This window comes from Gopherus flavomarginatus, chromosome 2 (assembly GCF_025201925.1).
Source record: "Gopherus flavomarginatus isolate rGopFla2 chromosome 2, rGopFla2.mat.asm, whole genome shotgun sequence".
NCBI classification, from domain to species: Eukaryota; Metazoa; Chordata; order Testudines; family Testudinidae; genus Gopherus; species Gopherus flavomarginatus.
Genome location: NC_066618.1, coordinates 88,995,884 through 89,013,332, shown reverse-complemented (window position 1 = coordinate 89,013,332; position 17,449 = coordinate 88,995,884). Strand labels below are relative to the sequence as shown.

Here is a 17,449-nt window from a genome sequence, read left to right as displayed (position 1 = left end):
CCTGCCTCCCACCAGCCTCATGTCCACTGCTGCCCTGCAGTTCCCAGGGCAGTAACTCTGCACACCTGCTTCAATGAGGGGGGCAGGGAGCAGCTGGGACCCACACATGTGCACACCCGCAGGGAGTGGCAGGGACCCACAGATGTGAAATGGCGGTCATTAATAAGCAATCAACAGCATATATGATGCAATGTACATAATATATAATTGTATTATTTATATAGTTATGGAAAGTAAATAATACATGGAAGAAATAAAAGGCTTTTTTTTTTTTTACACTTTTTTTTTTTTTTTTAGTCATCCCTGCCAGGGCCCCGCCGAAAATGTTTGAATTGGGCCCTGCACTTTCTAAAGCCGGCCCTGAGCACAGTGGTGGGGGGAATGTGGCAAATCTTCTGTTGCCATTGCTGCTATTGTGCCTATTTTTCTGAATAAATAGAAAACCTCAGTTTTTAGGTCTATCAAAATGAGATGTGTTAGAAGCACTAAATTCACTTTGTTATTGTGAAGGACATTTGTTTTCAGTTAATAGCAGTAAAGAGATTAGTAATATACATTTTATTGTTCTCAGGATAAAGTGTATTTAAGTTAGTGATTTGTTGTTATATTTCTTTCAGATGACATTGGGTTACGCTTTCTGAACTATCTACTGGATCTCTATGGTTCAAACCCATCCACTTTCCCACACCTTAATCCAAACAGCCAAGATAAGAATGGAAATACAGTGATGCATATTATATTTCAGAAAGCACAGTCAAAGCAGGTTAAGAAAATAATGGATTCGTTAGCAAAGTTTGACATTAACTTTAACTTGAAAAATAAATTAGGAAAAGATGTGAGGCACAGAATAAAAAAAAATGACCCTCGGCTACTCACCTGGAATACAGCTGTGTCAGAGAAGAGGAAGCACCGGCAAGATACAGTAGGGCAGCTAGTTAAGCTGCCTAAATTCATTCCAGTCTGTAACACATCACAGCCAAAAAGCACAGCTCATTCGTCATCTGCATCTGTCTGGAGAGTATCACCTGGCAACTCAGCACCTGCTAATATCCAAAATACAGATCCAGTTCCTGATAACTGGGAAGAAGCAGACGATGCTCAGTTGATAAAGCAGGAAATTGGAGAAGTAAATAAGCCCTTGACTCTGCGGGAAAGCCTACTGAAAGCAATCAGAGATTTAATCCAGTGTCTTCAATTGGGTAACAACCCGGTAGAGGATTATTCTCAGGTACCAAACCCATCTTCAGCACCAACGAGCGTTGAAGGTAAAAAGAGCGAGCCCCAGCAAACCTGTGGATATGAGAGTTTGGCTCACAGTAAAGGAGAGGATGCTGACCCTGAGAAAGTGGAGGATACTGAGAAGGAGCGTGGTGAATCTGACATGCCCATGCCTAATGGCGTAGGTGAAGAAACAATGGAAGTTAGTGGGCAGATTCAGGACATTGAGGCATATATTCAGGACTTTGATAACATGACATGGGAAATAGAGTGCACTTCTGAAACGCTGAAGAAGCTGGGAAGCAAAGCTGTACCTCCTTATATGAAAAAGAAAATTATACTGGCAATTCAGCAGCTTGGAAATGGAGAATGGACCCAGAGCCTCCAAAAGCGGCTAAAACATTTGAAAGCTGATATTCAGCTGTACGAAGCTAAGCTGGACAAAGGAGCAAGGATGTTATGGGAGCTTGCAATAGACTTTTCTCCCCGTTGTAGTGAGGCTGCAGAAAAGATTATAGAGACAGAACAGTCTATACATCCTCTAGAAAAGTCTGGGAGAGTTTACACCGAAATCATTAGAATATGGGACATTGTTCTTGATCATTGCAAACTTGACCGTGCTATTGGCACTATATGTACTGCGTACAACCGTGGCTTGTCCTGCATCTTGAGGAAAAAACTGAAGGGTATAAGTAAAATCAAGCAGTCTTATAACTTGAAAATGCAAAAGCGCATTCCTCGTTGTTATGTTGAAGACACAGAGGCAGAAAAAACAAAAGAACACATCATACCTGAATACTTCCCTCCAGCTAGCGCAGTGGAAACGGAATATAATATAATGAAATTTCACAGCTTCAGTACTAACATGGCACTTAACATCATAAATGATATGAATTCTACTGTTGAATACCCCTTCAGAGTTGGTGAGTTAGAGTATGCAGTGATTGACCTCAGCCCCAAGCCCATGGAGCCAATAATCTTAATTGGACGGAGCGGAACAGGAAAGACTACTTGTTGCTTATATAGACTATGGAAGAAATTCCATTCTTACTGGGAGAAAGCACAGTTGGCAGGAGCCCCTTTGTTGGTTAGACAAATGTGGCAGAGAAGAAAGTTTGAAATTGAATCTGAAAAAGAGAGCACAGGGGAGGAGGAGGATGAAAAGCAAGGCAACAATGACTCCAGTGAGTCAATTGAGTTGGAAAGCATAGATAATGAACAAGAACAAGATGATGAAGGTGAACAATATTCAAGTGCAGATGATACTGAATTGAATTTATCAGGTGACTGTGAAGAGGAGGAAGAGCATAGCGCAGTAGAATCCGACAAATTGGAACACTTGCATCAGATCTTTGTTACTAAAAATCATGTTCTGTGCCAAGAGGTTCAGAGGAATTTTATTGAGCTTAGTAAGTCTTCTAAGTCAACAAGTCATTTCCAGCCACTTGAGCCAAATGTTTACAGGCTACAAGAAGTTAAAGATGAAAATTTCCCGTTGCATGTCACCTCAAAACAGTTGTTACTATTACTCGATGCATCCATGCCTGATCCATTTTTTCTTAGGAATGAAGATGGAAGTCTTAAAAGAACCATTGTTGGTTGGTCCACTCAAGAAGATTTGGTCATTCCAAATTGGCAAGATGAGGAGGAAGAAGGTAATGCTGAAGTAGAATATGGAGAGGATGAAAAGGCTGCGGAAGCTCACTCAAGAGAAAATGACCCTCGTGTTTTTGTGACTTATGAAGTGTTCGCTAATGAAATGTGGCCAAAAATGATGAAAGGCAAAAACTCCTATAACCCTGCATTGGTTTGGAAAGAAATAAAATCTTTTTTGAAAGGGTCTTTTGAAGCACTAAGTTGTCCTCAGGGTAAACTTACAGAAGAAGAGTACAAAAAACTAGGGCGGAAGAGATCACCAAACTTCAAGGAAGACCGAAGTGAAATCTATCGTCTCTTTTGTCTTTATCAGCAAATAAGGTCACAAAGAGGTTACTTTGATGAGGAAGATGTCCTATACAATTTATCTCAAAGACTCTCTAAGCTTGAGGAGCCACCATGGTCCATCCATGAGCTTTATGGTGATGAGATTCAAGACTTCACTCAAGCTGAGCTTGCACTGCTAATGAAGTGCATCAATGACCCTAATGCAGTGTTCCTTACTGGTGACACTGCACAAAGCATAATGAAGGGAGTTGCTTTTCGTTTTAGTGATCTGAGGTCATTATTCCACTACGCCAGCAAGAACTCAGTTGACAAGAAACAATGTGTTGTTAGAAAACCTAAAAGGATATATCAGCTATATCAAAACTACAGATCTCATTCAGGTAAAGAAATTACCATATTATGTTTTGGGGACAAGATCTTCAAAAGGCAGTAGTGATTGTGAATGTCTCAATATTTGGGTGCTCAACATGAGATACTTTTAAAGGGAACTGATTTTCAGACAGCAGCTTTTGGAAGCTCAGCACTTTTGGAAAATCTGATCCCTTTAAGGTATCCTGAGTTGGGCATCCAAAAATGGAGCCTCCTAAAATCATCAGTCACTTTTGAAAGTCTTTCCCTCACTGAATGTTTTGTTTGGGGTATTTGACCCATTTAGGATGGTTTTTTTTTAATGTTTTTGTCTTAAATTGCTGCTTCCACACCCCACAAAATTCACAGTTTTGAGGACAAGTGGTCTACTGCTGCTCTTCATGGTTTGGTTTTTTTTCCACATTTCTAACCTTTGCTTAGTCTCGTAGCCTATGTTCTGATTTGTGGTGGCCCTGCGAATCAGAGATGCTCAAAGTGTATCCTACAGCTGCTGTCTCCTCCTAGTCACAATCTTTATCTGGCATTTCCAGATTCTGTGCAATCTGAACAAAGTTCATTTTCATTATAGTTATGTTTATGTGAGGTATATATTACGTTTGTAATATGTATTTTTGATCATCACAGGAATTCTACATCTGGCCTCTGGGGTGGTTGATTTACTTCAGTACTATTTCCCAGAATCTTTTGATCGTCTTCCTAGGGATTCTGGCCTCTTTGACGGACCTAAACCTACTGTCTTAGAATCTTGCAGTGTTAGTGACCTGGCAATTTTACTGAGAGGCAACAAAAGAAAAACACAGCCGATTGAATTTGGAGCACATCAGGTTGGCTTTACTTTTAGTTTATGATGTTTTATATAGATTTTTTTTGTTTTGTAGCCAAATGTAATAGCACAATCCACTTTTCTTAAGGACCAATCCCCTGACTGCTTGCAACATTCTTTTGGTGTCCATATTGCTCCCTGATAAATTATAACATACAAATTCAGGACTTACCTTTCTCATTTCTGCCTCAGAACCTTTTTAAAAACAGGTATATTTGACTTTCTCTCATTGTAATTTGTGCTCAGTCCTGCCCCACTTTTCCTTCAGATTTTTCTCTTCCACTAATTCTCCATCTGTCTCAGAATAAGAGATAGTGTGTCACTGTTCTGGCAGCCAGAAAGCAGCTTAGCAACCCCTTTTCTGGAGCGTTCTGAAGTATCCATGGAGTTAACATAGTTTTAATACACATTGATACTTACTGTAGTCTACTTCTTAGATAACTTTGCATTGCCATAACTAATTGCTCATTTTTCCACCCTCTAAATTAAATATGTTGTCTTTTTAATTCATGTGTCACTAATGCATTTTATGTTTTGACAGGTGATATTGGTAGCGAATGAAATGGTGAAGGATAAGATTCCAGAGGAACTTAGCTTAGCACTTGTGCTAACAATTTATGAAGCAAAGGGCTTAGAATTTGATGACGTCCTCCTTTACAACTTTTTCACAGATTCTGAGGTATTTAAGTGCACTTTATTTTCTGCTTTTGCTTCTTCATGTTGATCTAACTGTCCTAGCTGAGGAAATATATACAGCTCTCTCTAGAGACAGTCAGTTCCACTACAGAATAGGACTCAGGGCTCACTGGTAAGCAAATTGAGCTGCTGCTCGCTCATCCCTACATAGGTTGCTGCATCTTCTGTTGCACTGGCTTATTTCTGGTATTTATTTTTCTCATTTAAAAAGTTTTCTGTGATATGAGCTGGGTTAAGGAAAGTGATGGACCAGCAGTATAGGCTAGAGCAGTGGCTCTCAACCAGGAGTACACGTACCCTGAGGGGTACAAAGAGGTCTTCCAGGGGGTACGTCAACTCATCTAAAGATTTACCTAGTTTTACAATAGGCTACATAAAAAGCACTAGCCAAGTCAGTACAAACAATGCCTTGTTTATACTTCTTTATAGACTTTACACTGAAATATAAGTAAAATATTTGTATCCAAATTTATTTATTTTATAATTGTATGGTAAAAATGAGAAAATAGACAGTTTGTCAGTAATAGTGTGCTGTGACACTTTTGTATTGCATTTGTCTGATTTTTAAGCAAGTAGTTTTTAAGTCAGATGTAGCTTGGGGTGCGGAAAGGGATACATTAGTCTGGAAAAGGTTTAAGAGCCATTGGGCTAGAGCTAGGTATACTGTGCACTTCTTGAGCTTTTTAACATAGTTCTGCTCATATACATCAGTCCCGAAGAGTGATCCTCCTGTCATTTTTCCACTGTTGTGAACAGGGCCAGCTCCAGGCACCAGCTTAGCAAGCAGGTGCTTTGGGCGGCCAAGAGGAAGGGGCTGCACGTTGGGCTCTTTGGTGGCAATTCGGCTGCGGGTCCCTTGGTCCCTCTCGGAGGGAAGAACATGCCGCTGAAGAAGAAAGCGGCACAGTGGTTGTGAATCAGGAGTAATGCCATTGACTTAAACAGTTAAAACAGCATAAGTGAGAGGAGAATCTGCCCCTGAATCTTTAGCATCCATAAGTCAAATCTCTGGTTTCTCTTAAAAAGAGCCATCTGTGTGATGGTTTTGCACTGTTCACAGAAGTCTAGTCAAAAGTTAGGGTGAGTCCTCCTTTAATGAGGCAGAATTTGGGTACAGCTCTCCAGAGTGAAAAACTATTTTGTTAACTGACTTTGCCATGTAATCATCATGTTTTGAGGTATGAATATAAAAGAAACTTAGAAGTTTGTTTTTTGCACTCAGGGAACATAAAATGATTTTGACTTAAATTACAATTAACAAGAGATTCAATAATACCTAGTTTTTTTTCATAAAGACTTCTTAATTTGATTACTTAAGGTTGTGATTGCAACAGAAGCATGAGTTCGTGACTGTATATCAAGCTTAACTTTGGTTTCCTTGACTTTTTCAGATTTGCACCACAAATTTGACATTACTGAAACAGTGTTTCATTTAATAAAGAAAAAATGCAATAATTTAAAAGCAGCAGAAAAGATATGTAGTAAAGATTTTAGTTGAGAATTATGTATGGTATGGCCCCAATCCACAACTTTTAGGATATAGGTAGACTGCTGCATGCAAAATCTTGGGTGTGTATGCATGTGTTTTTAAAATGTACATTACATATCTGTACATATATGTATGCATGGGTACGCAGTAGATTGAGCTAACCTGAAATCTTTGTATGTTTCTCAAATTGTAGGCTTACAAAGAGTGGAAGATCATTTCTTCTTTTACCCCTTCCTCTGATTCGCTAGGAGAAACCAAGCTTGTGATCGAAACACCTTTAGAGAAAAATATTGCTACTCAAAGCAGATCTCTGATGCTTAATCCAGAAATGTACAAGGTGATACACTATAGGTTTTTTTTTATAACACGTTGTTTGGAGATAGCAAGCACACAACAAACTAAGAAAAATCTCAAAGTTCAAGAAAGACTCTAATAGTCTTATTTGGCATTTTCATGTATAACAGTTCTTCCAGTAAAATTAGAATATTATTAATAGTAATATTACATATTGTAATTAATTAATCCCAGATCCATCAATATTTTTTCTTTTTTCTGGCTTTTACCAAACACATGATTTTTTTGGGAGGATTTAGAAGTTTGTATGGTTTTGGACATATAGCAGGTAAGAAGGCAAAGATCTTATATAGTTAACTCTTAGTTGCAGTAGTTATGGTTAAAAAACAAATTAAGGGTTAGGGACTAATTGACCTCTGTTATTCTAGTCTTATACTGTTGTAACTATTAAAAGCAATGAAGTAACATGAGGGATGCCGTAGTGAACCAGACTCTTAATACTAGATTTTTCAAAATTGTGAGAGAAATTGCATGTTTAATTTGTACTTGAAGTGTCCATAATTGTGTGCAAAAAATAAATGACTTCATATATAGACGCTTTTTAGACACAAAACTGGCCCTTTGTGTATGGAACTATCTAATTTGCAGTACAAGTAATTGCATACAAATTAGATGCAAAATTGCACATGCATTTTTGCAGGCATAATTCAAAATCAGGCCCTTAATATTTAAAGTGGCTTATTTTAAGATACTTTACTTTAAATAGTTAATTCTGTATGTATTCATAGCATTCCTTTTACCATGCACTCATATAATTTCCTGCAAATATCATGTCATTTGTTTTTTTAATCAATGTATCCTAGATGCTCAATGGAGAGCTGAAGCAGCTGTATACAGCCATTACAAGAGCCAGGGTCAATCTTTGGATCTTTGATGAAAACAGTGACAAGCGAGCTCCGGCTTTTAAATATTTTATCAAAAGGGAATTTGTTCAAGTTGTCAAAATAGATGAAAACAAAGGTAAAAGCTACATCAAAACTTCCTATAAAACTCTGAAAACAAGATAATCCACTAAATGTTTGTTGTTTGTATTAAACCAGTTAAAATTTCCGTGTTAGCAAATATTTCTAGTTTTTGAATTATCATAATATGATAAAGTGTGTGTGTGTGTGTGTTTTTGCTTGCCTCTAATGTACATTTAAGAGTAAAATACTATACTTTTTACTTGCTCCTTGCTCAAGCAAATTCTATTTGACTTTAGTGAGGGTTTTACTTGCTTTAAATTAGCTCTAAAATATCTGCAGTGTTTGTGAGACATCTCATTGTTGTCTTTCCTGTACAAGTGAGGAAGGTATGCAACCAGCCCATAAACACTGAGTATTGATTATGAAAAACTGTCTCAGTTAAATCAACTACTTGTTAGCAAATGAAAGAACCTATTTATTGTTAAGGGACAGTAAGGTGACTCTAATCTTTGTTACCTGTGTAGTATTTAAAATTTCTAGAGGCCTTTTAAAATAAAACTTGAATTGTTTAAATGTAAGTTAACTAATTTACCCCTTGGCGTGATCAGTTGATTTAAGCGTAAATCATGGGGATTTTGGAAAATTGTAAAATGATGATGATCCTTAGTTTTGGCATATATTAAGTGTCTTCTCTTATACCATACCACTAACATAAAATAATTCTTCCCTATCTCCACTATCCAGATTTTGACGATAGCATGTTTGTTAAAACTTCAACCCCAGAAGAATGGATTGCACAAGGAGAATACTATGCTAAGCATCAGTGTTGGAAGGTAAAGTCCATATGTTTGTCTGAGTTAAGTTATGTTATCTCAGTTTTGAGACCGTGTTCTCTTTGTACCCTTAAAAGTCACTTTAGAATCATTTGGCTGTTTTACAGTAACAAAAATGAGTCAGTTGGAAGTTGTGACTTCGAACCATTTAAAATTTTATTTCAGTAAACGGTGTTGTAGGCAAGACACTCAATTTCTTGGAAGCATAATGATCTGGGTGATGAGCCCAGAGCCTTTTAAGGTCACAGTGTGGTTTATGTCTGTATCTAATTAATCTCTTTCTAGCAGTAATATCTGAGAACCAAAGGATTTTGCTGCAATACAAAAGTCCGTATAAAATATTGAATAATAAAAAAGGAAACCATCATTTTAAAGTGTGCACTATATTATTAAAAAGGCCTGTTAGAACTCTTGACTTTTAAAGTCTATTATTTGCTAGATTGCTAGCTAATATCCAAATTGGGTCTGTCTGGTCAGTTGATAGTGTGGAAATGTTCTGACTATTTCTCAAGTAAATAACTATAAGGCTAAGTTTCTGTGGTGGGTATCAGAATGGTACATAACATTTCCTGAAGACAGCAGCATATAGAGTTCTTGTTTAAAAAAAAGTTTATGGAAGCACAAACTGTGTGTTCAGTACTCTTGCTATAAAGCCTCCCCACCCCCCAAAAACAGCTTCCTAATCCGATGAAGACTGAGTGTTCTGGAAAGAATGGGATTATCTATTCCAATACTGATTCCTTAGACCAGTGAGAAAGTTAGCGGAAGATGCTTCCATATCTCTGGCTACAATGGTTGACTGTAAGAAAGGGGATTAACTTAAAGAAAAGGAAAATGTGGGAGATTGTAATGGGGTGGACTAGGTCTGGGGGTCCCCTGCTTGAGGCCTCACAGCCCTGCCTCACCCTGCCCCAGAAAAGAGCAAACAAGTTCTCCAGGCAGCCTAGAGTGGCTGAAGGGGAGCAGCCAATTCGAGGACTTGCTCGAGTGACCAGTCAGGGGCCAGAAGAGCCATATAAAAGGAAGCAGCACATGCAGAGCAGTCAGTTGCTGCCTGGAGCTTGAAGAGGGTGGCCTGGTGGCTGGCTGGATAGAAAAGCAACAGGACCGTGGACAGCTCACTGCAGGAAGGGTTGAGTTCAGGGAACGCTGCCAAAGACTGGGTGCCTGGCCAGCTGAAGGAGCAGCAGGACTGTGGACAGCTCACTGCAGGGAGGGCTGAGCTCAGGACCTAGCCAAACCAGGCGAGGGTACCGTGATGGCCCCTGCTAGGTCTGGTTGAAGACAGAGCCCGGGGGGGGCTGCCAAAAAGGATGCCTACTGAGGTGGGCCCCTATTGGACTGCTAAAGAAGGCAGTGCCTCCAGGAAAGCAGCTGTGGTGCTACGGCTCCATACCAGGGCCATGAGAAAGAACTAGAGACTGTATATCCTGGATGTGGGAGAGTGTGTGACACTCAGCCAGAGCGTAGAATCACTGAAAACCCGCTGAACAACCGTTGGCTGAGGGGAAGGGAGGGACACCTACAAGAAGTGAATACCACCTCATTGTCAGAACAGAGAGAAAAGCAGGCTCACACCCTACCAGAAAGGAGGCACCCGGGAGACATGAGTGCCAACCGTGTTACAGAGATCCTTGGAGCTCCTACAGTGATGTGTAGGACTTACCCAAATAGTAACTAGGATTAACTAACAGAAAATGTCTTCAACTCTGCCTTTCCCTCTTGCAAGAAAAACAGAAATCTGATTCAATTATTGTACACAAAACGTTTTTTGTTTTTAATGCACCATACTCCCTTCATATTTTGGCCCTACTCTTATCGTGTCTCTCATATGAATCTTTGGGCAATGAATTATTTTTTTAATTTACAGTAAACTACTGGAAAAAAAAAGAAATGCATCTTTTAGTATAGTGCATATTTGAGAAGTATTTGGATCAGTAATATGTAGTTTTGTAACCTATAACAAAACACTACAAGCATGTACCCATGTGATTTTAGCTGTTATACTCCTTTCTTTATAAGCCTGTTCTCTGCTTATCGTTGTTATAAAAAAAAAAATCACTTAAAGGATTTTTGAATGCCAAAAGTGGTTTGCTTTGTGCTTTAAGTGGTGTTGCATCTCAAAATGGAACATGACAAACAACAAATTTATTGGTGGAATAAGACAGACGTGCTATTCCAGAGTGACTATAAAGTAAAACTCACTAACATGCTGGCAAAGCATGTTTTTTCTCTGTCGCTCTGATGCTACAGTATGATAGAATCATAGAAATGTAAGCCTGGAAGGGACTCAATAGGTCATCTAGTCCAGTTGCCGGCACTGAGTCAGGACTAGGTATTATCTCTAGACCATGCTGGACAGGGGGTTGTCTAACCTGTTCTTAAACACCTCCAATGACGGAGATTCCACAGCCTCCCTAGGTAATTTATTCCAGTGCTCAACTGCACTTACAGTTAGGTTAGATATTAGGAAAGACTTCCTATCATCCTTGCTGCAATTTAAGCCCATTGCTGCTTGTTCTGTCCTTAGTGGTTAAGGAGAACAATTTGTCACCTTCCTCTTTATAACAAACTTTTATGTGCTTAGACCTTTATCATGTCTCCCCAGTTTTCTTTCTCCAGACTAAACAAAAAAAGTTTTTTTTCAGTCTTTCCTCATAGGTCATAGACCTTTTTAATAATTTTTGTTGCTCTCCTCTGGACTTTTTCCATATCCTTCTTGAAGTGGTTCCCAGAACTGGACATAGTAACCCTAGTTGAGCCTTATCAGTAAGACTTCAATTCTATCACGGAAGTCACAGATTCCCTGACTTTCTGGGACCTCCCTGACTACATCTGGGACAGGGCTGGAGCAGCTCTCAGCCCAGGGGCTACTGGAGCAGTGGCTGTAAAAACAGCTGACCAACAGCCGGCCCAGAGGCCGCAGAATAGCTGACAGGAAGCCAGCCGGGGCTGCCAGTCACGTTCCCAGGGCAGGAGCAGCAGCTGGGGTTGGGTCAGTCCCTTCATGAGCAGCGGCGGGGCTGAAGCAGCTGCAAGCCCTGGCAATGCTCTGTGTGTCTCCCGTAGCCCCTGGGTATTTTTAGTAAAAGTCATGGACAGGTTGTGGGCTTCCATGAGTTTTTGTTTATTGCCCATGACCTGTCTGTGGTTTTTACTAAAAATACCCTTCAAAGCCTTACTTATCAGTGCTGAGTAGAGTGGAAGAATTACTTCTCCTGTCTTGCTCACAACACTCCTGCTAATACATCCCCCAATGATGTTTCCTTTTTTGCATTGTTGACTCATTTGGTTTGTGGTCCACTGTAACTCTCTCCAGGTCCTGTTCTGCAGTATTCCCATTTGGTATTTATGCAATTGATTATTCCTTCCTAAGTGTAGTACTTTGCATTTATCTTTATTGAATTTCATCCTATTTATTTCGGACCATTTCTCCAGGTTGTCAAGATCATTTTGAATTCTAATCCTATCCTCCAAAGCACTTGCTACCCCCACCAGCTTGTTATCATCCTCAAACTTTATAAGTGAACTCTCTATGCCGTTATCCAAATCATTTATGAACATATTGAATAGAACTGGCCCCAGGACAGATTTCTGTGGGACCCCACTAAATATGCCCTTCCAGCTCCGTTGTGAATCATTGATAACTACATTCTGATTACACTTTTCCAACCAGTTGTGCACCCACTTTTTAGTAGATTCATCTAGGCCATATTTTTCTAGGTTGTTTGTGAAGGTCATGTGAGACTGTGTCAAAAGCCTTACAAAAGTTGAGCTATATCACTGTGACATACCCAGGGTACAGTCCAGACTAGTGAGTAGCTGTCACACTTGCCCTTTAACCTCAGATGCTCTTTACACTGCTTTGCTGCTGTGGCTTCCAGTTTGGACTGCTCCAAAACAGCCTCCTGTATGCAAATCACTCCCAGCTATGTCTGTGTGCACCTGCAGCCTGCCAGTCATATCTAAGCTCTTATCAGCCTCAATTATACTGCAGGATTACCCCAGCACACTCTTAGTCACAGATTTCCTCTCAGAAAGGTATGTCCTGTACTGCCCAGCCCTCTCCTGGACAATACAAGCTTACATAAAGTCCATCATTTAATTAATAGAAATGATATGCACCAAACCTTGTTACCCCAAATGGAGTTTTCCAAACACTTCAATTCAAACAAACTGAATTAGATAAAACAACAAAACAGGATTATTAACTACAAAGAGAGGGATTTTAAGTGCCTACAAGTATTGAGACATAAGTCAGAAATAGTTACAAGAAAAATGAAGATAATGCGGAACTAATGCTTAACTTTACACTGAATTTAACATAGTTTGTTTTTTCTCCCCACATGCTCTCAGTGGTCTCACTGGCCAAACTTCTTCTGTTGAATGTCTGCTTCCTTTGTTCCCTCTAATGCAGCGAATTGATGGACAGAGAGAGAGTGAGGAGGTGTGGTGCCTTGGGTTGATTACCTTTTTCTTTTTCTAATTCACTTCCCCCTTTTGAGAAGCATCTCCAGCTGAGGCACTCTATGGACAGTATACCTCCCAGGATGCCAGGTCAGGCCAACAGGTGGATGCCTCCTAGAGGTGGTGTGTGGAGGTGTCATAAACAGATAGCTAAGGGTTAATGTCTCTTTCACCTGAAAAAAAGTAACCTGAAGCACCTGACCAGAGGACCAATCAGGAAACCAGACTTTTTCAGGTCTGGGTGGAGGGAAGTTTGTGTCTGAGTTCTTTGTCTTGAATCTGTCCCTCTCGGCTATGGGAAGGATTTTTCTATTTCCTGCTTTCTAATCTTCTGTTTCCCAGTTGTAAGTACAAAAGATCAGATAGTGATTTATATGTTTTTTTGTATTTTACATGTGTGTAGTTGCTGGAGTGCTTTGAATTGTATTCTTTTTGAATAAGGCTGTTTATTCATATTTCTTTTAAGCAATTGACCCTGTATTTGTCACCTTAATACAGAGAGACCATTTTTAATGTATTTTTCTTTCTTTTTACATAAAGCTTTCTTTTTAAGACCTGTTGGAGTTTTTCTTTAGTGGGGAACTCCAGGGAATTGAGTCTGTGCTCACCAGGGAATTGGTGGGAGGAAGAAGTCAGGGGGAAATCTGTGTGTGTTAGATTTACTAGCCTGACTTTGCATTCCCTCTGGGTGAGGGAGGAAGAGAGATTAGCTCTCGGTACTTCTGTTTTCCAAGGCTGGAAACGGGGAGGGTGGAATCCCTCTGTTTAGATTCACGGAGTTTGCTTCTGTTTATCTCTCCAGGAACACCTGGAGGGGGGAAGGGAAAAGGTTTATTTCCCTTTGTTGTGAGACTCCAAGGATTTGGGTCTTGGGGTCCCCAGGGAAGGTTTTTGGGGGGACCAGAGTGCCCCAAAACACTAATTTGTTGGGCGGTGGCAGCTTTACCAGGTCCAAGCTGGTAACTTAGCTTGGAGGTTTTCATGCTAACCCCCATATTTTGGACGCTAAGGTCCAAATCTGGGACTAGGTTATAATAGGAGGGGCACGCAGAGTCACTCCCCTCCCCCTGTAGTTGGCTTGTAGTGAACATGCTCACATGGACTAAGCATGCTCAGTAACATCTGCTGAAACCACTGCCCTCACTCTGTCCCCCTATTATTGACAGGTACAGGTAGTCTGATGCCTCCGTCCTCCTTAGAAGGGAATCACCAGCCACAACCACCCTCTGTTTCCTTTTGGGAGTGGTGGTCATGATGCTCTCAGCCTTGGAAATACATGGCTTCTCCTCCTCCCCCAGTGGCCTGGGGGAAATTCTGGATCCCTTGTTGCCAGGGCAGTATACCATTTTTTAAAATCTCTATGGACAGTAGGTTGGGAGGGAGCAGGGTTTGAGCACTGCTGCTGCCAGAAGTAACCAGCAGTCAGGTTCCTCCTTTACTGATAGTACTGCAGTCCTCTCCAGCCAGTTGCTTCCTTCACCTTGGAAGTCTTTCTCCTGTGCACACATGCTCCTCAGCCTAGTCACCTCCTCCTGTAGCTCTCCAATATGCTTCCTGGGATATTCTACTAGTAGACACCTTTCGCACTGAATGGTCTTCCCAGCCTGGCTTTCTGTGAGGGGAAATGCAGGTCAAGGTCTCTGCAAATCCATACCAAGACCTGGGTAGAGATACGTGATTGGGTTCTCTGTCTGGACACAGGTGCAGGTGGAGGAGCCAGAAACATTGGCGATGCAGCCTTTCGGAGCCATGCTGATTTTGATTCTTTCTTCCTCCCTAAAAGCTCCCTCTCAGACTCTTCTGTTTGCTGCCCTCTGTTGGCTAGCTTCCCGTGATCACTTAGCATCTGGCTTTTAAGCCCTTCTCTCCTAAGTCAGCCTTTTCCCCTCATTAACAAATGAGAATGGTGATCACAAGGATGATCACGGCTCAAAGGACAGAGGGCTAGAGCCTTGCTAGTGGCCACTCAGCTAGCAGGCCTCTGGCCCACACTCTCACATAGTTACCGACAGACCAGCACTGTAAATTTTAAGCAAACTGAAAGAAAAACCAGATAGACAAGTTTGCCCACTCATGCCAAGAATTAGTGCTCACTCCTTCTTCAGCAGGGGATCTCCCTCTCAAACTCCCCTGTTGTCATAGGACAGTACTGATATATTAACCTTGTTTGTAAACAAATAGTCCATGTTTTGTGATTTTGCTCTATGTTGAACAGATCTTTTTTCATCCTATAGTGATCTAACTGAATAAATGCTTTTTAGGCAACACCTCCCTAAATTTCTGTGAATTGCTTTGTGCATAATTTAAATGTTGGAGAACCAGCTTCTAATATCAGGTAATGCATATTGCCCATGTATGTTTTGAAAAATCCATTACTGCATGTGTTGAATATTTAAGTATATGGTTGTGAATACTGAACATCTGACTTTAGCCCAGGGCCCATGATGATGCAGGGACATATGCAAGGAAGGGTTTACTGACTTCCGCTAATGGGGCTAGTTCCCTCTGACATATCAATTAACCCTTTAGAGTCTGATATAGTAGGAATGTGTTGTTTGTGTTGCCAGTCCACCCGGAATGCAGCTTTCCCTGCTTTCGGGTTAACTGTAAAAACATTCTTAGTTAAAATTGTATGTGAACTTATTTTGAAGCTTGTCTTCATATTAAAAATGTACCCAACCGCTGTCCTTCCCCTTCCTCCAGGTGTTTTGCTGATGTTAATGTTTCCCTTGATGTCACCGTAAAACTAAGTGTAACACTTTTTTAGGCAAACAGGTTGGTTCACCAAGAAAATTGTATGAAAGTGTGATAAGCTTTAAGGGACACATGAAGGAATGCATACATGCATATATGTGCATATCATTTATCTAATTTCAGGTGGCAGCCAAATGTTACCAAAAAGGAGGAGCAATTGAGAAGGAAAAACTGGCCTTAGCACATGATGCTGTACTTAATGTGCAATCAAAGAAAAGCAGCCCCAAGTAAGTGCTGAAATATAACTGAATTTATTATAGATTCATAGATTCATAGACTCTAGGACTGGAAGGGACCTCGAGAGGTCACCAAATACTGTCTAGACCATCCCTGATAGACATTTATCTAACCTACTCTTAAATATCTCCAGAGATGGAGATTCCACAACCTCCCTAGGCAATTTATTCCAGTGTTTAACTACCCTGACAGTCAGGAACTTTTTCCTAATGTCCAACCTAAATCTCCCTTGCTGCAGCTAAAGCCCGTTGCTTCTTGTTCTATCATTAGAGGCAAAGGTGAACAAGTTTTCTCCCTCTTCTTGATGACACCCTTTTAGATACCTGAAAACTGCTATCATGTCCCCTCTGAGTCTTCTCTTTTCCAAACTAAATAAACCCAATTCTTTCAGCCTTCCTTCATAGTTCATGTTCTCAAGACCTTTAATCATTCTTGTTGCTCTTCTCTGGACCCTCTCCAATTTCTCCACATCTTTCTTGAAATGCAGTGCCTAGAACTGGACACACTACTCCAGTTGAGGCCTAACCAGCTCAGAGTAGAGCGGAAGAATGACTTCTCGTGTCTTGTTTACAACACACCTGTTAATGCATCCCAGAATCACATTTGCTTTTTTTGCAACAGTATCACACTGTTGACTCATATTTAGCTTGTGGTCCACTATGACCCCTAGATCTTTCTGCCATACTCCTTCCTAGACAGTCTTTTCCCATTCTGTACGTGTGAAACTGATTGTTCCTTCCTAAGTGGAGCACTTTGCATTTATCTTTATTGAACTTCATCCTGTTTACCTCAGACCATTTCTCCAATTTGTCCAGATCATTTTGAATTTTGACCCTGTCCTCCAAAGCAGTTGCAATCCCTCCCAGTTTGGTATCGTCTGCACACTTAATAAGCGTACTTTCTATGCCAACATCTAAGTCATTGATGAAGATATTGGACAGAGCCAGTCCCAAAACAGACCCCTGCGGAACCCCACTTGTTATACCTTTCCAGCAGGATTGGGAGCCATTAATAACTACTCTTTGAGTACGGTTATCCAGCCAGTTATGCACCTACCTTATAGTAGCCCCATCTAAATTGTATTTGCCTAGTTTATTGATAAGGATATCATGCGAGACCGTATCAAATGCCTTACTAAAGTTTAGGTATACCACATCCACCGCTTCTCCCTTATCCACAAGACCCATTATCCTGTCAGAGAGCTTTCAGAGTGGTTTGACACGATTTGTTCTTTACAAATCCATGCTGGCTATTCCCTATCACCCTACCACCTTCCAAGTGTTTGCAGATGATTTCTTTAATTATCTGCTCCATTATCTTCCCTTGCACAGAAGTTAAACTAACTGGTCTGTAGTTTCCT

The 17,449-nt window shown here is 40.5% G+C and overlaps 1 protein-coding gene across 1 annotated transcript in view; it reads left to right on the top strand.

Annotated features, from left to right (window-relative positions):
• Window positions 1–17,449, top strand: part of TRANK1 (tetratricopeptide repeat and ankyrin repeat containing 1) — an 82,704-nt gene that overhangs the window by 49,828 nt on the left and 15,427 nt on the right. The window contains 7 exon segments of the mRNA XM_050937858.1: window positions 618–3,542; window positions 4,156–4,355; window positions 4,896–5,033; window positions 6,733–6,876; window positions 7,697–7,853; window positions 8,543–8,631; window positions 15,976–16,079. Coding sequence (XP_050793815.1) covers window positions 618–3,542; window positions 4,156–4,355; window positions 4,896–5,033; window positions 6,733–6,876; window positions 7,697–7,853; window positions 8,543–8,631; window positions 15,976–16,079 — 3,757 coding nt within the window.